The sequence below is a fragment of the Nematolebias whitei genome, chromosome 2, assembly GCF_014905685.2.
Source record: "Nematolebias whitei isolate Nwh7 chromosome 2, NemWhi1, whole genome shotgun sequence".
Classification (NCBI taxonomy): domain Eukaryota; kingdom Metazoa; phylum Chordata; class Actinopteri; order Cyprinodontiformes; family Rivulidae; genus Nematolebias; species Nematolebias whitei.
In genome coordinates, this window is record NC_056499.1 from 38,024,915 (window position 1) to 38,045,305 (window position 20,391).

The 20,391-nt window shown below is 40.6% G+C and overlaps 2 protein-coding genes across 2 annotated transcripts in view; both read left to right on the plus strand.

Moving 5' to 3' along the window:
• The window catches only part of LOC119424126 (GRAM domain-containing protein 2A-like), a 975,280-nt gene that overhangs the window by 491,881 nt on the left and 463,008 nt on the right, over window positions 1–20,391 (plus strand). The gene's annotated exons all lie outside the window — the stretch shown is intronic.
• LOC119426831 (A disintegrin and metalloproteinase with thrombospondin motifs 7) overlaps window positions 1–20,391 on the plus strand; it is a 185,585-nt gene that overhangs the window by 150,391 nt on the left and 14,803 nt on the right. The window contains exons 22-23 of the mRNA XM_037694417.1: window positions 3,340–3,486; window positions 6,808–6,970. Of these exons, the coding sequence (XP_037550345.1) occupies window positions 3,340–3,486; window positions 6,808–6,970 (310 nt within the window). The remainder of the gene's footprint in view (window positions 1–3,339; window positions 3,487–6,807; window positions 6,971–20,391) is intronic.

A 20,391-nucleotide genomic window follows, 5' to 3' on the forward strand; every position in this document is an offset into this window, starting at 1 on the left:
TTTTTTTTCTTACGTGAGGTAAATGCATTGAAAGAATAAAATAAAAGTTAAATACTGAAAGTCTGCACTAAATGTTGTGATATCTGATTGGTTTAAACAGCACAAAGTGTGGAATGAGCTTGATTGGAAAAAAAACGAGGGGAAATGGCTATAAACAGGAAAACAGTATGCTGAATGCTGAATCCACATTCACATTATACTTTTTTTTAAGTACTTTAAAAAGTAGTGAAGTCATACTATAAAACACAGTTAAGCCAGTGTCTTTTCATGTATAGATACTGTAGGTCAATTATTTTACAAATGAGAATAGCAAGTGGAAGGGAGTGACCGTGTCTTTTGTGTTTAGATCTTGAAACACATCAGGAAATGTGTCTGTTCAGCCTCATTGTTTCAGAAGATGCATGATGATGTCAGTGATCCTCTAAATAGGACAGTGGACTGAGACTAGCACTGTTGTTAAATGCTCATATTGTCCTGTTAAAAAAAAACAAGCAGCACCGTTTTAGAGCAGCGGTGGAAAACAGAGATACATACTGTTGTTTTTATTAATGCACTCAGTTTGTGAAGCATTCAGAAACAAACTGTGCCGATGTCCTGTTATTAAGAAAGAGTAATATTTAGTAAATTTGTATTTGTAGTATATGCTGTGGAAAATGCTTACCTCAAACAACTGAACAGTTAGTGTCTCAGAACAAGCTTTGCTTAGACAGCATAGATTGAACTGTCAACATCTGATGAATCATTAAGCTGGAGTAAGAGTTGAGTCATTGCTTGGGTTTTACAAAAACATCACATCGCTGTATTTTTACATATTAATTGCAAGTTCGTATTTTTTTTTAATAACCTCAGTTTCTTTTGAGCAATCTTGACAGTGATATAGTCTGTGCTGCATGAATTTAGAGGTTCGAACAGAAAAATAGCTGTTGTGTTTTTAGTTTTATTATAAGAATGTTCTACAGTGCCTGCGTTTAGACATATTGACAAAGATCATGACAGTACTGACAGCTTCCATGCAAGAGAATAATAATACAATAATATTTTGGACCAAGTATACAGCAATATTAAGTATGCCTGCAAGGTGGTACCCTGACCTCGCTTTGGTCATTCTGAACGTTTATCAGTCCTTCTGTATCCAGCAAATAGACAGCGCCTCAAGCAAGACGAGCTAAACTGTGAAAGTGTGTAATGAAGAATCTGAAAGGAGGCTTCAGGAGTGCTTAGCCACTACTGATTGGGTTGTGCTTAGAGCTGCTGCTTTGAGGGAGGACTCTACTGTAGATCTAGAGGAGTATGCTGCAGCTATCGCTGGATATATCAGCACCAGCACTGATGGTATTATTTCCACAAAACACTTTAAAACCTGTCTCAACAATAAACCATGGACTAACTGTGAGGTGCAGTCAATACTAGGTGACTGCTCTGCTGCGTTCACCTCAGGTGATGCGGAGGAACACAAAAGGACTATATATGACCTCCACAGATCCATCACAAGCACTAAGAGGCAGTACAGCCAGAAACTGGAGGAGTACTATCACATCACAGACTCCTGACACATCATAGATCAATGTTAAAGAACTTTCAAGCCCTCATATGACCAGGCTGTACTACCAGACAAGCTGAAAGAATTTCATGCTCACTTCGAGGCTCTCGACACCAACCAGCAGAGAAACGTTCTGCTTACAGAGGACACACAGCACCAGCTGATTACTGTGTCAACAACTGCAGTATACTGCATTAGCTGGTGCAGACAACAGCCAGGGGCCAGCACCCAGGACCTGTTCAGATCAGCTGGTGGAGTTGCTTACTAACTTCTGCAACCTGTTTCTCAGTCAATCCTCTGTGCCCATCTGCTTAAAGGACATCATCATCATCCATCTCCCCAAGAAGAGCCCAGTGCCCTGCCTGAACTACTACCATGCTATAGAATTAATTCCTGTGTAATTCATAATAATAATAATAATGTCATCACAATGTCAGCACTGTATGTTTCCATACAATGGCGAAATTAGTCTCTGCATTTAACCCATCCACCACCAGGTGGTGCAGTGGGCAGCTATTGAAAGCGCCCGGGGGGGCCTTTTGGGGGTGAGGCGTGCTGCCCAGAGACGTCACGTGATGTGCAGTGACTGGAGATCGAACCTGGGACTTTCGGGTCCCAAGCCGGCTGCCCTGCCTCTACACCATCTCGGCCCCCATCATGAAGTGCTTTGAGAGGATAACCATGTCCCACATAAAGAGGTCTGTTCCAGCCATCCTAGAACCCCCCCCCCCCCCCCCCCCCCACAGTTTGCTTATCAATAGAATTGGTCTACTGATGATGCTGCCATTCACACAACCCTGAAGGGGATGGACGGGTATGTGAGGATCCTGTTTATGGACTACAGCTCAGCATTTAATACATTTCCACCTCACAGGCTCTACAAGAAGCTCTTCACCTTGGGTCTGGCACCATCCATCTGCAACTGGATGCTAGACTTTTAAACAAACAGGTCCCAGTGTGTTAGAATAGGACAGTGAACATCAACAATCAAGAGACTCAACATAGGAACCCCACAGGGCGGTGTGCTGAGCCCACTGGCGTACTCTATTTACCTATGACTGTGTGGTCTCCCAGAAAGACATCAGCATCTTTAAGTTATTTGATGTGACCACAGAATATTGGAATGATTACAGGTGGGGAGGAGAAGCCATACATACAACACGTGGCAAAGCTATTATCTTGGTGTCAAGGAGACAATCTCCCATTAAACATTACAAAAACCAAGGAGATAATTATTGACCCCATGAGGAGATGGAAGGAGCAATATGTCCCTGGAACACAGGTGGAAAATGTGAAAATATTCAAGTTCCTTGATACTCACATGAGATCTCATCTAGTCTTACAATTGCAAGCAGCTCCTGAAGGAGGTACAGCAGAGACTGTAGGAAGCTGAGGAAATTTGGGAGGTTAATCAAGGTCCTCAGCAACCTCTACAGAAATAAAGTCGAGAGCATCATCACCAGCACCATCACGGTATGGTGTGGCAGCTGCACCATTCAAGACAGGGAGGCTCTACAGCAAGTGATAAAAATTGCTCAGTTCTTTGCTGGAGTACTTTTCCCATTGCTGAGCAACATTTACATCAGCAACGTGATCAAGAAGGAAAATAACATCATCAAGGACGGCCACCACACCCTCCAATCCAGCCATTAGTAAAATAAAAAAATATGTATTGTATTTTACATCTCTAGATAATTTTAAACTATTTTCTTTAATGAATCACTCTTGCATGAAAAAAAAATATGGCTGCCTATAGACAGACTTTCACAACCTCATGTTTCATGTTGTGTGTTGGTCAGTGCTCTGAGGTGTGTGGAGGGGGCGAGCAGCAGCGCATTGTGACCTGTCCAGAGGACAATCGATGCGACGAAGCCCTTCAACCTAGCAGCATTCAGCCATGCAACATCCAGCCGTGTGCTCAGTGGCTGACTGGATCTTGGGGACAGGTACAAGACACACAACAATCAACCACATTTGAGTGTATTTTAAAACCAATTCCATAAAGAAATCACCATCTCAAAAGTGATCTGGTTTTTATTCCTAAAAGGACAAAAAAAAAAAATCTCAATTACATTTTGAATAACTTTCATACAAATCAATGAATTCATATTATCCATCCTACTTTTCATACTTTATTACTTGTAGCCCTGCTGGGAATATGTCATACAGCATTTTAAATAGTAGTGTTCCCTTTGAGGAGTCTTCATAATTCAGCAGAAGTTTTAACATTAAAAAATAATCTTATTAGATCCTATAATTAAGTTCAGTATCCCCTTTAACCAATAGTAGCTCAATGCAGTCTTCATAAAGATGTATAAATGTGTAATATATTTGTAGGTAGAAGACAAGTTTCTTCTGCGTTTTGTTTACTGTAAGTGTGCTTGAACCATGTGATCATCAAACAGATCATTTTCTGTGGACAATAATGTTCTAAGTTGTAATCTGTTTAAAATGACAGATGAAAAGATGTAAACCTCAAACCTCTAAGGAATAAAGATCTGAGGATTCTTTTAAGCATGCCAAACCAGAATCTGCAGATGATGGACTCTGCTGTTATAAGGAGATACGCCATTCAAAAACCTAGATTTTTAAAGACATAACCATAAAAATAATATTTAAAATCAATTGATAATAACCTCTTCATACATTTTCATATGTGTACATCAACAACATTAAACTATGCACATTTGCATTTCCTGTGAAAATGCAGTGGGAATGCTTATTGTTGAATGATTTTGTTTTGAAAAATGCTGAAGAAGCTGAAACCAAGCTGTCAATTTTCAATCTCTAATTTAATCTGAACGGTTGAAAATGTAGCCAAAAATAGCAAAAAAGAAGGAAAATGCTAACTTAGAGCCAGAAGTAGCATAAACATAGCAAATAACTACCAAAAAAGCACTTTGATCCAAAAGTAGCAAAAGATTAGCAAAAAGGACAACACTAGCTTAAAGCCAGTAGTAGTGAAATGCTAGGAAAAAAACAATTTAACATGATTTATGACCTTGACATTTGACCTCTTGACCTTGAAATCAATAGAAATAAAAATGTTGACCAAAAAGGTTCCCAGCTGACAAATTGGACATTTGTGTTAAATGGTAAAGAAATTATAGTGACATTAAGAAAGGGGTGAACTTTGACCCAGACCTTTGACCCCATAAAATTGATAATCATCATTGCTGATCTATGAGGTGCCCTGCTATGAAGTTTGATATTCCTGCATTACACAGTTGCAGAGTAGAGCTTGGACAAAAAAAAAAAAAAAAAAAATTGTCCACAAACTGTTAGACATATTTGGCGGCCATATTGAATTTTTATTTAGTCTTCAGTATGTGTTGAGGATCACTTTCAGCTACTACCACACCAATTTTTAGTCTAAGTTATTTAAAAATAAATGTGGTGCAGCTGAAAGAACTACAAAAGATCACAAAACTGACATTAGTGAAAAATCAGATGGGGGGAAAAAAAAGCTGAAATTAGCTGTCAGAAGAATACAGGAGTCATAGAACAGCTAAAACGAAACTGAACAAAATGCTGAAATTAGCAGACTGAGACCTAAAGAGCACATGTTTGTGGAACTGAACACAGAAAAATGTCAACATTATCACATTCAATGTTATTTTAGCAGAAAAATCTCAAACTAGCAGAGAAAGAAATCTGAACCGTAGCTGAAAGGCTAAAAAGGATCTGGAAATGAAAAACAGGAACGTTTGTGCCTTAGATCCTTTACTTGTTATTTGTATGGGTTATCGACTATGGAGATGATCTTCTGCTTCTTCTGGCTTTTCCCTCTTCAGCGGTCTCCACAGCGAGTTCTCCTCCTCCATCTCACTCTGTCCTCACTCCAACTACCTCCATGTCCTCTTTGTCTTTTTCCTGGCAGCTGCATTTCTAACATCCTTCTACCAGTATACCCACTGTCCCTCTTCTGGACATGTCCAAACCATCTCAGTCTGGTCTCTTTAACTTTATTTCCTAGTTGTTCAACCTGTGCTGTACCTCTGATGATCTCATTCCTAATCTTATCCATCCTTGTCACTCCTAAGAAGAACCTCAACATCTTCATTTCTGCCACTTCCAGTTCTTTCTCCTGTCTTTTTGTCCATGTCTCTGTCTCCAGACCATACAACATAGCTGGTCTCACCACTGTCTTGTAAAGTTTTCCTTTGACCTTTGCTGACACTCTTTTGTTGCAAATAACTCCTGAACTTTCCTCCATCCTCTCCATCCTGCCTGGACTGTCTTTTTCTCCTTTTTACCACAATCTGCATTTTCCTGGATACTGGACCACAAGTGCACCTTCACCTTTGTGACCTCTGCTCCTTGTAGTCTCATTGTTCCATGTGCCTCCCTCTCAGATCCTTCCCACATTTCTCTTTCTCCTCTACATCACATCCAGCCTGTGGAGCATAACCACTGACAACATTTAGCATCAGACCTTCTACTTCTACTTTCAGGCACATCACCATATCTGACACTCTTTTCACCTCCATTACATTCTTTGTCAACTCCTCCTTCAGGACCACCCCTACCCCATTCCTCTTTCTATCCACACCATGGTAAAACAGTTTGAATCTTGCTCCAATGCTGCTTCCACTTGGTCTCTTGGACACATAAAACATCTACCTTCCTTCTCTGCATCATGTCAGCCAGCTCTACCTTTGCCTGTCATTGTCCCCACATTTAGAGTTTCCACCCTCAGTCCTACATTCTTTACTTTCCTCTTCTCCCTCTGTCTCCTGACATGTTTCCCTCCTCGTGGTCTTCGACTAACAGTAGCACAATTTCTGCCAGTACCCTGTTTGTCATCAGCACCGGTGGCGGTCGTTGTTAACCCGGGCCTCGACCAATCTGGTATAGTGTCACTTAGATGAACTCATGTTATAGTTTTGGCAACAGTGTTTTATGTCAGGTGCCCTTGCTGACACAGTCCTCACCATTCAATGGGATTTACCTGTATAAATAAAGGTTGATTGATTTACTCAGGCTTTGGACCGGCACAAGCGACACATTGGTTTGTGCTTTCTAGTGGTTGGTTTCAATTAAACAACTATGGAGATGATGAAACCTAAAAATATGATGTTACTGTTAATGAAAGTCTAACAGAAATTATCTTGATTGATGATTTCTGTCAATTGAGCTGACTTAACTCAACAGTATAAAAGACCAAAATAGGGATAAAGTAAAAAAATAAAAATAAAAACAGATATTGATTAAAAAAAACTCTAAAATAAACAACTCAATGACATTGTTAATTTCTGTGTGTGTAGTGTTCAGCCTCTTGTGGGGGTGGCATGCAGCAGCGCCTCATCAAATGTGTCGACACAAAGGTCGAGACTGAAGAAGAGGTGGAACAGATTCAGTGTGACCATGAACTGAAGCCTAAAAGCACCCAGAAGTGTCATTTACAAGACTGCGAGAGCACCTCCCCAGGTCAGTAAATCAAGATGTAAACAAGTGGGTGAAAAACAGCATCTACTTCGCTTCCATTGTAAACAGAAAAAAACAGCTTTGGACTGCTGTGAGTCTAGGTTTTGTTGGGAGTTTTGGCATTTATTTTAGCATTCTTGTGTGATAGGAAACATCTTAGATGATTAAAATACTGAGAAATATTGCATTTATTTAAAATAAGCATGAGTTCCTGAATATATTTTAATACCAACCATAAACCAATGCATACAGGACTGCTGTGGGTGTCTGGAAAAATAAATGTTTTTGATCATTAAAGAAAGCGTTCAGATTTTTAAAGTAAGGTTCGGTGGAGTTGTTGTCAGCAGTCAGTATCTTACCTGCAGTAGATATCGCTCAGCATTATAAGTTTGAAAAAACTGGCAGAGGAATTAGTGGCACTAAAAACTATTTTAATTGAGTTTTGCTCCAGTTGTAATGTTCTGTCATTTTTCTGTTTGTTTGTATCTTCTGTGTCGAACATTGCTTGAGTTTCATTGTTGTCAGCTCCTCAGTGTTTTCCACTGTTTTGATTTCTACCCTTCTGTTTCTGCTCCGTACCTGCCCACACACACAAGTGTTTGTTTCCCTGCCAGGAGTTTATGATTTTGGTCATTGATCTTGTCTTTATATTCTCCATCAATGTAAGTTTCTCAGTTCAGCATTATGTATGTTTATGTGTTATATTGCTCCTCCTTGTGCCCTTGAATTCTCCTTGAGTATTCTTGAGTTTTTTGTAAGTGATTGCTGCCATGTCAGCCTTTTGTTTTGTTAGGTTAATAAATAAGTTTGTTTTCTTGAGATCCCAGTGTCCAGTCTGCAGTCTGGTCTAAACTCTGCTGATCAATTTAGATTAATGTTGTCTTTAAATGATTCCATTCTCAAAACTTTCATAGCTGTTTATGCTAGCGATATTTCATAAACCTTTCGCTTTCTATGAAGTCGGTCGCTCTTACCCTCTCTCCCTTCCTCCTGCTTTTTTGCCCTCTTGTCCTGTCAACCTCAGAACCTCTTTTTTACACATCTTGCAAATCAAAAACTATTACGGATTTGGTCAGCTCAACACAATTGATAAAAAATTTTCCACCAGACGAGAGGGTGCTGGAGAGCCCTTATACCCTGAACGGACCCACGCAGCTGGGTATGTCATTGATTCCTGGGGGGAGTGGAAGATGATGTGCCTAACTGTACTGTCTGTGGAGGAGGTAGAAAATGTGTACATAATTGGATTTATGATAACGGGGTTTCTGCTTTTTGGAATCGGCAGATACCCTGGAGATCGACAAATTAGGAAGACACCGGCAGCAGTTTCAGCCATGGTAAAACTGCCAGCCTCATGTAAAGGATTAATTTGTGCATCGAGCTCTCAGACTCATATGCTTAACAAGCTCAACTGCAAGCTGGACGTGATTTCTGAGAATCGAAGGCCATTTGTAGCTCCTGGAACTCGCCAGTATGAAGGTTTCAATCTTGGAGAAAGCTAACTGAGTGCGGACCGGGCGGAATGTCCATAATTCTGACTGTTTGGATTCGCCATTGCGTGTACCAGCAGAACTTGAAGGCAGACAGAAATCAGAGTGTGGCAGCCTTAAAGCCATAAAGCTTATGGTTATTTACATTTAGATTAAGACCAAGTCCGTCAACGATTTATTGCTTGTAATGGTTCAGGTAATGCTTATGTTTGCAGCAAAACACAATGTTTATAGCATGACTGGGCAAGAATAATGTAGTGTAAAAATCCCAAGTTTTCTAGAGATTTAAACAGACAATATATTTGCACCGCCTTGCTTTTACTTAAACTGTTTACTCTGGCTGTTTACATCTAACTTGTTTTGTTTTGCACAGTAAAGTGCATCTAAAATAATTGAATATTGTCAAAAATTAAAGTTTTTATATCAATCATTTTAGAAAGTGAAACTCATGTATCACATAGATTCATTACACAGAATGAAATATTTCAAGCCTTTATTTCTTGTAATTTTGATGTTTATGGCTTACAGATAATGAAAACCCATAAATTCAGAGTCTCAGAAAATTATAATATTCCACAGCCAGCTTTTAGTTCGTTTGTCAGTGTGTCAGGAGCCAAGTTCTGCTGGAAAATGAAATCAGCATCTCCATAATGCTCGTCAGCAGCAGGAAGCATAACTTTTTCTAAAATGTCCTGGTAGATGTTGCATGGATGTGGACTTAAGAAAACCCAGTGGACCAACACCAGCACAGGACATAGACCCAAACATCACTCTGGACTTCAAGCAATGTGGATTCTGGACCTCTCCACTCTTCCTCCAGACTCTGGGACCTAGATTTACAAATGACATGAACATTTCCTTTCATCTGAAAAAAGGACATTAGACCACTGAGCAACAGTCCAGTTTATTTTCTCCTCAGCAGGTAAGACACTTCTGATGTTGTCTCTGGTTCAGGAGTGGCTGGACTTGAGGAATGAGACATTTTTGTAGCTCATGTCAATGAGTTAATCAGCTGATCAGGGTGTGACACCAGAAGTTTAAAATATTGAACCATTTCACAATATTCAAATTTTCTGAGTTTTAGTTTTTTTAGTTTTTCTTTATCTATAATCATCAAAATTGCAAGAAATAAAGACTTGGAATGTTTCACTTGATGTGTAATTAATGTAATTATGTTCTGTGGAAGTTTGAGCCCATGGGCAGACAGACACAGAGAACTTTTATTAAATAAATACAAAAACAAAGGCAGCAAAACGTACAGAAAATAATTTTCACTGGCAGACAGAGGAACAAAGCATGACGGCTGCAAAAAGCACAATCCACGGACAAGGGAGTGACAAAATGAGGTTTTAAAGAGACACTAATGACGGACAATGACAAACACCTGGGGCAAGACAATGAGGTGAGAGTTAGAGGAGCAGGAGCTGACTACATGAGGAGAAAAACACAAATAAAAACAGACTCAGAGAAAACTAACTAGAATCACAAAAAGACAAAAACACCACAGAACACAAAGATCCTGACAATAAAATACGAGTGTCACTTTCTGAAATGATTGACAAAAAAAATAAACTTTTTTAAGATGTTCTAATTTTCTGAGATGCACCTGTAACAACTTGCTCTTTACTGTACATAATAATACAACTAAACAACTGCCCAATAATAAGGTGGTGCTAGTGTAAATATTTAATAACAAATAAAATAAAAATTTCATGACCCACATTGACTTTTTTTGAGTCTGGAGTTGTTTGAAGATGGCAGAAATTTGCTTTTACCTGTTCCCACTCCATCTAGCTGTTAGCTCATCTCCTTTAACCTGATGTTTTAAAATGATGAGGCTCTGAGCAATATCCACTGCAGGTAAAATACTAATTAACAACACCTTCATACAACCCAACTGTAAAAAACTTAAACCATCTCTTTAATTCTGATTAAACAACGAACATCTGTGAAACCCAGTTCTCATTTCCTGCCATGTTCAAAGTCTAACAGTTGCATCAAATTACTGTCAGATAATCAAACCTTAGCTTCTTTATTTTGCATAATATTAATGATTTACAGAAGTGAATAAGTGCAACATCAAATTATAATCATCCTAGTCTTGTTTTCTTGTTGGACCTCCTGCTTGTGGATGTGTTGGACTCAAGAAGGTGTAATTGCAGAGCACAGGACGAGCTCTTTCCATAGACTTTGTCCTATGTTGTTTTGTAATTTCAGTATGTTTTCACCAAACCAAAGGAATATGCTTCTAAAGCCTCTGAACAAACCCTTCAAATCATTGTATTTTAATTAAATTTTAATTAATTAATACCTTTTTAATTAATTGATTTTATTTTAACAATTTGTTTTAAATTTAAACAATGTCTGCAGAAACAATGATTGACCCTTGTATGAAATTATTGGTGCACAACATCTAAAAATGTAATTTCCTTAAGTGAAGCTATCTGACCAAAGCAATAAGATGAAGGGATTTTTATTTTTTTATTTTTTTATTTTTTTATGACACAGGATGCATTCAGAGTAATGCTGATTTTACAGTAGCTGTTGACTCACCTCAACGTGGTGCTGAAAATGTCAAACGGAAGCGGTTCTACTCAGCATCTGTCAAGGTTGTTGTATTTATAGATTTAAATCACAACACAACACGAAATGGAGGAAAAAAACGAGGTTTTTCATCAGTGGTTTTTACTCTAGAAGATGAGACTTTGACTGATTGTGTATGAAGAACAAATATAAATTCATACTTGAAAACCACTCGAATTGAAAGGACCTCACAGCACATTAAAGTGGAATCAGGCCATTAGGAGTGTTGAGAACAAATAATGAGAGCAGGAGTTTGAGTGTAGGATGCTGCATGAACTTTGCTGCTTTCACCCTTCAAACAGCATTATTGATACCACTTGGGATTTACCAGCTCGTGCTTATAAATGCCCCATCACACGACTAGTGGAAAGAACTGCAACGTTATCCTCAATGAGCTCCTTTGTTGCCAACATGAGTTCAAACTTCTGCTACTGAACTGAAAAAAGACCAAGTCCCAAACAAAGCAACTGTTCAGATCATGGACTTTGTGTGTGTGTGTGTGTGTGGGGGGGGGGGGGGGGGGGTTGCATGAAACACACACAGATTCATAACCCATCCTTAGAATTTGATTGAGTTATATGCTGCCAGATTGCAACCCAAACCTTTTTACTTAAGGAATATTAAAGTACATCTCTGGCATTCATGTGAATGTTTCTTTGCCCTAGAAAACTCAAACACAATTTAACCCTGAAATAGCTAATAAAGCAATGTACCGACTTCTGTTGTGGTGTGCCTCTGCATATTTTGGTGAAAGCTTTGTGAAGCTAGACAAACTTGAACGTGAAATTTCTGGTCCCAAGTCGGCCTCCCTACCACTGCATTACAGCCGTCGAAGTGAGTCAACCTGAAGTGATTTCAACTGGTTGACAAATATATAACTAACTTTTTTAACTTGTAACACATGTAGGCACTGATAATAGCAGTGATCAGTGTCTAATCTATACCTATGCTTAAAATACATTTTCAGAATTTGTGCAGACAGCAGAAAATGAATTGTTACCGCAGCTTGTACTGTTTAATAATTTGTACCCAATTGTAGCATGATTCAGCCTGTACAGTTTAACAATAAATGCCACAGAAGATATTTTGTACTAGACAATTCAATAATTAACAGCCATTACATCAGCTTTATAGGCTACATTATTAGCTTCACTTCTGTTTGGACCACATTCACATCAAGGTAAATAAGATCAAATCTGCTACTTAGAAAGGACACACAATGATTCCCCTCTTCTGTTGCTAACAGCTGTAGCACACACAGCTTTCTGGCATTTTTACATGTTTTATACAGTACATTCTAATATTGTTGGAGGAGTGGTGGCACAGAGGTTAACGAAGATGAGCTTGTGATTGAAAAGTTGTCGGTTCAACTTCCTGTACCAGCAACATCAAAATGTGAATGGGAAATGTGAAACACCCACACCTGTCATTTGCCCCACTCTAGGTCCTTAAGCAAGGCCCTTAACTCCCACCATCTGCTCCCCTGGGTGCCCTAGATAGCAGCTCTCTGTTCCACACAGAGGACTGTGGTTGTGTCAGGAAGGACATCTGGCATAAAAACAATCACCAAGTCTTCGTGCAAGTTAGGTCGCTGTGGCGACCCCTGAAGGTGTAATGACACACTGCAGACTGGACTCCAGATTCGAATTAGCTTTTGCTATAAAGTAGTCCCTCGCTACTTCTTGGTTCATTTATCGCAGCCTCGCTCTATCGCGGTTTTTCAAAATAAGAGTGGGCATGACACACAATTGGCTGATTGATGGATGAGCCGCACGATCGGCAGGCATGGAATTTTTATTTAAAATTAACTATTTTAAAATAGTTAGCACCTGCTGCATCTTTGTGCAGCCCTGAGCTGCAGAAAAAGTTTCCTCCTGCCTTTGTGCAGCTCTTACTGCAGGATAAGCTTCCTGCTAAAGCTGATCAGCTGTTTCTCTGTGCAAAGCAGGAAAATGGGCATTGCCAAGACCGCTTGCTGGTGGCTGAGTGCAGCGTGGCAGAGAGGAGGCAGAGAGCTAAAATCATGACATTCTGTGCTCTTTTAGAGTGTTTAGAAATATTGTTTAGAGTATTGTAAGCATATGGGAAAGATTTAAAATGCCTTTACACACACACACATATATATATATATATATATATATATATATATATATATATATATATACATTCTAATATTATATTATGGACATTTTTACATTATTTTAGACATGTTTTACATAGTCAGCCCTTACTCAGAGCTATTTAGTCAAAATGCAGAAGTTTGACCATTTTGGTAATGGCTGCCATAGATCCAGTGAATCACAAGGTCACAGGTTGTTACGTTGTTAATGGGTGTCACATGTTACTGGTGACTCATTTAGTGAACAAGCTACATGTAAATGTGGAGGAAACTGGAACTTTATGTTGCATAAAACACATAAAAACTCACCTGATTTGTTTTATTCACTCTGAAACAGTTTGAAGGTAGGTGTGAGTTCCTCCCACATGAAGTTTGTGCCGAAGCTATTTCATGTTTGTAACTTAATTTTACCATGGGCGGGGGTGAGAGTTGTGGGGGGTGGGGGGTCACAGTCACAGATGATGCATTGTCTCATTATACCGCACCAAATCAAGTTTCCAGATCCATGAGTAAATAAGAATTGTACCCAAACATGAAGCAAAATTTTGAAAGAACATTTGAAATCAGCCCTCCTCCCTCACCTGACTAAGAGACCAAACGTGGAACATTTATCCCCACAAAATGATCACTATCATGAAAATATACAAGCCTGTCGCTCATGATTTATTTTACAAATATAAACATCACAAACGTTGCAACGTCATCTCAAAAGGTGCGTAGAGTTGCAAAAAATCCTCCGCAACTTTTTAAATCTAACGTGAAACTCCTATTGGACATTTTTGTAACATTTTCAGTTTTCTTATAACGTTTAAGTCAGGACACTGCATCTGTTTGTTGGTTTTTTTGTAGAGTGATGTCAGTGTGAAAAGCACTTTAATTAAATAGGCATAATTTGAAGAAGCATACAGATGTTTTATTTAATGGTATTGCTTTAATTTCAGAAACGTACAACCAATTGTAACAAAATCAACTCTGTGAGTAATGGCGCTGTGGGATGCAATTAAACTTTCACCTACATAATTATTCATTTGTGTGTGGTCTGCACACACACACACACACACACACACACACACACCCCTAAAAAATAAGATAAAAATAAAAACTCTCTTATACCTCTGTTGTAGAGGAAAGCAGGCTATAAGTGACTATTGACTATTGACTTTTTGGTATTACATGTTTTTTGGGGGGGGGGTTTAAGCGGGGAAAAACTGATTTTGAGCAGCTTCCTATATTTTGTTCCTTGTCATTTGATTAATTTAAGCAAACTAAACTTCTCCAAATGTGGGTTTTCAACAGACAGGGACATAAATGCAACATTGAAGAAAATTGGTGACAAGAGGTGCTGTAGCAGAGATTGTTAGATGTATAGATAGATGGATGGATACAAAGATACATACATCAGAGTCAGAGTTTCTTTATTTGTCATTCGCACCCCATGTGGTACATGTGGTGGAACGAAATTGTGTACACAGGTTCCCAGTTACATCCAACAATAAAATGTAAAAGAAAACTAGTAATAAGATCTAAGATATGAACTAAGATAAGATCTAAGATATGGACTAAGAAAAACATTAACTAAAAATATGCTAACCACCAATAGCATAAAACCATTATGCTGAACAGCAGCACGAACATGAGTCTGTGTGAGCAGATCAGCATGAATGAACACAGCAACATGAAACAGATCAGCAGGAACATGATGTGATTTTTCACAGTGATTATCCTGGTTAGAGAGTCATGAGTCTAACAGCGCCAAACAGCAGCTCAAATTACCCACCCTTTTTGGAGTCCTTGGAGGGGGTACTGGAGAGTGCGCCTCCTGGAGACTCCCTTGTTGTACTGGGGGACTTCAGCACTCACGTGGACAATGACAGTGAGACCTGGAGGGGTGTGGTTGGGAGGAATGGCTCCCCTGATCTAAACCCAAGTGGTGTTCTGTTATTGGACTTCTGTACTCGTCACAGATTGTCCATAACGAACACCATGTTCAGGCATAAGGGTGTCCATATGTGCTCTTGGCACCAGGACACCCTAGGCCGCAGTTTGATGATCGACTTTGTTGTCGTCTCATCTGATCTGTGACCACATGTCTTGGAAACTAAGGTGAAGAGAGGGGCAGAGCTGTCCAGTGACCACAACCTAGTGGTGAGTTGGCTCCGATGGTGGGGGAGGATGCTAGTCAGACCTGGCAGACCCAAACGTATTGTGAGGGTCTGCTGGGAACGTCTGGCAGAGTCTCCCGTGAAACGGAGCTTTAACTCCCGCCTCCGGGAGAGCTTCAAACACGTTCTGGGGAGGCGGGGGACATTTAGACCGAGTGGGCCATGTTCCACACCTCTATTGTTGAGGTGGCTTATCAGAGCCATAGGCGTCGCAATCATTATATGTGAAGGGGACAAGTCCCCTCCACATTCAAAAAACGTTAGGAGGATGTTTGAGAGGAGCGATACATCTGTAGCCTGTTAGCTTAGCAGTAACTGTGACGCTGTAAGGTGCTGCAGGTGTAAGAGACGCTGTGTGTTCAAGTGCATTAAAGTTGAAATGTCTTTAAAACCCCACAACTTATTGTCCTCAAGCTTCATGAGAAACATTATTTAGATGAGTAGTGTTGAATACAAGTAAAAATGTCTAGTGGTGATGTTTTTTATTTCTCTATAAAGACAAATAGTGCTGATCTGATGCTGTGTATTAAAGTGTATTAAAGTTAAAATGTCTTTAAAACCCACAGCTGAATTTACACAAACTTGGTGAGAAACATGCTTTAAATGTGTGGAATTTAAGGAAATCTAGGTGAAATGCTGCTTTTTTGTACACTAGTGAACACCTTTTATTTTACACGCGCACACACATGCACACACACGTGCACACACGCACACATCATTGTGTCCCCCCACATTATGGATGATTCTGATGCCCTTGATCGGAGCTGTGACCGCAGGGTTGTCATGCCTGTTGCAGCGGTAACCCTCGAACCCGGTAGTGGACACCGGCGGTGATGGATGCTGTCAGGCTGAAGAAGGAGTCCTATCGGGCCTTTTTGGCCTGTGGGACCCCGGAAGCAGCTGATGGGTACCGGCAGTCGTCCACCCAAACAGCATGCTGCTTGGGTGGTCGCTGAGGCAAAAACTCGGGCATGGGAGGAGTTCGGAGAGGCCATGGAGAATGACTTCCATCCGACTTCGAGGAAATTCTGGTCCACCAACCGGTGTCGGGGGGGGGGGGGGGGGGTATGCCCCCAACACTATTTAAAATTGAGGTGGTGTGCTGCTGACCTCAACTCGGGATGTCATGGGTCGGTGGGCAGAATACTTCGAAAGACATCCTCAATCCAACTGGCATATCTTCCATTGAGGAAGCAGAGCCTGGGGACTTTGGGTCAGGCTCTCCAATCTCTGGTGCTCAGGTCACCGAAGTGGTTAAAAAGCTCCTTGGTGGCAGGGCCCCAGGGGTGTATGAGATTCGCCCGGAGTTCCTTAAGGCTCTGGATGTTGTAGGGTTGTGTTGGCTTATGCGACTCTGCAATATTGCGTGGACATCGGGGGAAGGTCCCCTGGATTGGTAGACTGGGGTGGTGGTCCCCCTATTCAAAAAGGGGGACCGTAGAGTGTGTTCCAACTACAGGGGGATCATGCTCTTAAGCCTCCTTGGTAAGGTCTATTCGGGGGTTCTGGAGAGGAGGGTCCGTCAGATAGTCGAACCTCAGATTCAGGAGGAGCAGTGCGGTTGTTGTCCTGGTCGTGGAACACTGGACCTGCTCTACACCCTCAGCAGAGTCCTGGAGTGTGCGTGGGAGTTTGCCCAACCAGTCTACATGTGTTTTGTGGACTTGGAGAAGGCGTTTGACCGCGTCCCTCGGGGAGCCCTGTGGGGTGTACTCCGGAAGTATGAGGTACCAGGCCCTTTGATACGGGCTGTTAGGTCCCTGTACAACCAGTGTCAGAGCTTGGTCTGCATTTTCAGCAGAAAGTCGGGCTCGTTCCCAGTGAAAGTTGGACTCCGCCAAGGTTGCCCTTTGTCACCAATTTTTGTTCATAACTTTTATGGACAAAATTTCTAGGTGTAGCCAAGGTGTTGAGGGGATCCGTTTTGGTGGCCTTAGGATTGCTTCTCTGTTCTTTGCAGATGATCTGGTTCTATTGGTTTCATCAGGTCGTGATCTACAGCTTTCGCTGGAGCGGTTCGCAGCCGAGTGCGACACGGCCGGGATGAAGATCAGTTCCTCCAAATCCGAGGCCATGGTCTTGAGCTGGAAAAGGGTAGAGTGCCATCTCCGAGTCAGGGAGAAGGTCCTGCCCCAAGTGGAGGAGTTCAAGTATCTTGGGGTCTTGTTCACGAATGAGGGAAAAATGGAACGTGAGATCGATAGGCGGATAGGTGCAGCATCGGCAGTGAAGTGGGAGCTGTACAGGTCTGTCGTGGTGAAGAGAGAGCTGAGTCAAAAGGCAAAGCTCTCAATTTACTGATCGATCTACGTTCCTACCCTCATCTATGGTCATGAGCTTTGGGTTGTGACCGAAAGAACGAGATATTGGATACAAGCGGCCAAAATGAGTTTTCTCCGCAGGGTGTCTGGTCTCTCCCTTAGAGATAGGGTGAGAAGCTCGATCATCCGGGAGGGACTCAGAGTAGAGCTGCTGCTTCTCCATGTCGAGAGGAGCCAGTTGAGGTGGCTTGGTCATCTGTTTAGGATGCCTCCTGGACGCCTCCCTGGTGAGGTGTTCCGGACACGTCCCACCTGGAGGAGACTCAGAGGAAGACCCAGGACACGCTGGCTGGACTATGTTTCGCGGCTGGTCTGGGAATGCCTTGGGATTCCCCCGGAGGAGCTGGCCCAAGTGGCTGTGGAGAGGAAAGTCTGGGCCTCCCTACTTAGGCTGCTACCCCTGTGACCCGACCCCGGATAAGCGGAAGAGAATGGATGGATGGATGGATGTGTCTAATAGCCTCAGGGTAGAAGCTGTTCTTCAGTCTAGTGGTTTTACACTTAATGCTCCTTAACCTCCTGCCTGAGGGTAGAGGGGCAAAAAGTGTGTGTGCTGGGTGAGTGGGGTCCTTCATGATGCAGGTGGCCCTCTTCCTGCATCGGAGGTGTATATATCTGTGATGGTGGGGAGTCTGACTCCAACAGACTTCTGTGCAACCTTCACCACTCTCTGCAAAGCTTTTCTTTCTGCAGCTGTGCAGCCTCCATGCCACATGTTGATGCTGGAGCACAGGATGCTCTCCACTGCACACTTGTAAAAGGAGTTGAGGACTGAGTTTCCCAGACCAGTTCGCTTCATCTGTCTGAGGAAGTCGAGTCTCTGATGTACTTTCTTGATCAGGCTGGTAGTGTTGTTGCTCCAGTTGAGGTTGTCTTTCAAGTGCACACTCAAGTACTTGTACCTGGAGACCACTTCCATTGCAGATCCTCTTATGTTCAGGGTGGGTAGGTGTGTTTGTTCCTTCTGAAGTCCATGACCATCTCCTTTGTCTTCTTCACATTGATGTGAAGGTTGTTCTCTTTGCACCAGCTCTCCAGGTGTTCTACCTCCTGCCTGTAGTTGGACTCATTGTTGTTTGTGATGCATCCCACCATACATAGATATACAGATACAAAGATAGATACATAGATACAAAGATAGATACATACTTTTTAAATCTCTCTCGGGGTAAATTTGAGGTATCCGGTAGCATTTTCTAATTATACAGAAAAAACACGAACATGAAATAATCAAAAAAAGAAGCAGAATACACACATTTGGAAAAATACAATATGCTCATGCACAAGGTGGTAGAGAATACTACATTCATGATTAACCTATATATATGGCATGTATACATACATACATATTCAAGCATACATATACATTTATATATGCATATGCATATATACATGTAAGTATACATCCATACTCATACATAAGTGTACGGGGTGTCGCAGATTTACAAGACTTTATTTTTACTGTACGGGGAGGAGTTGAACAGTCTGATGGCCTGAGACTTCCTGAATCTGTCTGTGTACAGTATAAGAAAAAATATTTTACTTTTGAAGAATAAACTATTCAAATAGTTGTTGGTAGAAATCAGAATTTAATCAGGAATTGTTTAAAAGTCCAGATTCAATAATAAACTAATAAATTAGAAAGTTATTATTAGAAAGATATAAGCTAACCAAATTCGAAAATAAAAATATAATACACATTTTATTCATAGAAACATTCAGCACCATTAGGATCCAACAGGATATTATGGTCGTGCCCAAGTTTCTGATAAAATAATAAATAAAAGGCTAATTCTAGAGGAAAAAGTTTTAATTTTTGAGCCCTTTGTACGCTTGTGTCATCTTTAATTAAACAAATCAAGACTGTTGCACTGCGCTGTCGGATGTGGACCACTGCAGTTGTTTGGCATTTCTGTTTCATAGATCAGATATGAAATCAGTCTTCCTCAGAGGGGAACTTGCTGCAAACTGAATGCCAGCTTTGCTGACATTTTGGAAGCGTGGAGGTATAAAAGTGTCACTCTAAGTATTTGAGGCATACGATAAGGTGGCAACAAACAAATATGTGTGTTCGATTTGTTTGTGACCATGCAGCTGAGATTTAATGCCTATTTCTTTCAGGAAACTATTGTTTATTTGTGGAATCACACAAAAGCTGGCTTTGCGTCAGCTCTAGCTTTCACCCACGACAGATGGTTGTTTGCTTTCTAAGAATAAATGTTTTTAGTCACGCTTTTGCCAAGTTCCGCCTAAAACCACTTAAAAACAAGACTCTAGCTTTCTAAACAGTGAATCAATATGGTCGAGGAAAAAAATATGTTTAAAATTTACAGGAATATAAAAAGGATTTAATTTAAGATGACAAATGTTCGGAAAAGATTTTTGGTGTTATTAGTATTGCTTAGTGTTCTCCAGCATTTAGCCTGCCTCTTTGTCAAAGCAGGTTCCTAACTGGAAACCAAAAAACACATTAATTTCGATGAGTCATTACCAAAAGCAGCACCTAATCAAAATGAATTAATTAATTTTCTTAAAAACTACCAATTTATGATATAAACAGATAATGATGATTTAATAAGAGAAGTTAAAAAGTTGTTTTTCCTTTTTTAAAGAAAACACTTGCTGTGTATTAACATCAAAGATAACTGTATGTGATGTAATCAAATACCAAGTTATATTTTTTCATTTAGTCTTTATTTATACAGGTTAGTCTCATTGAGCCACGAGAACTTATTTTCAAGAGAGACCT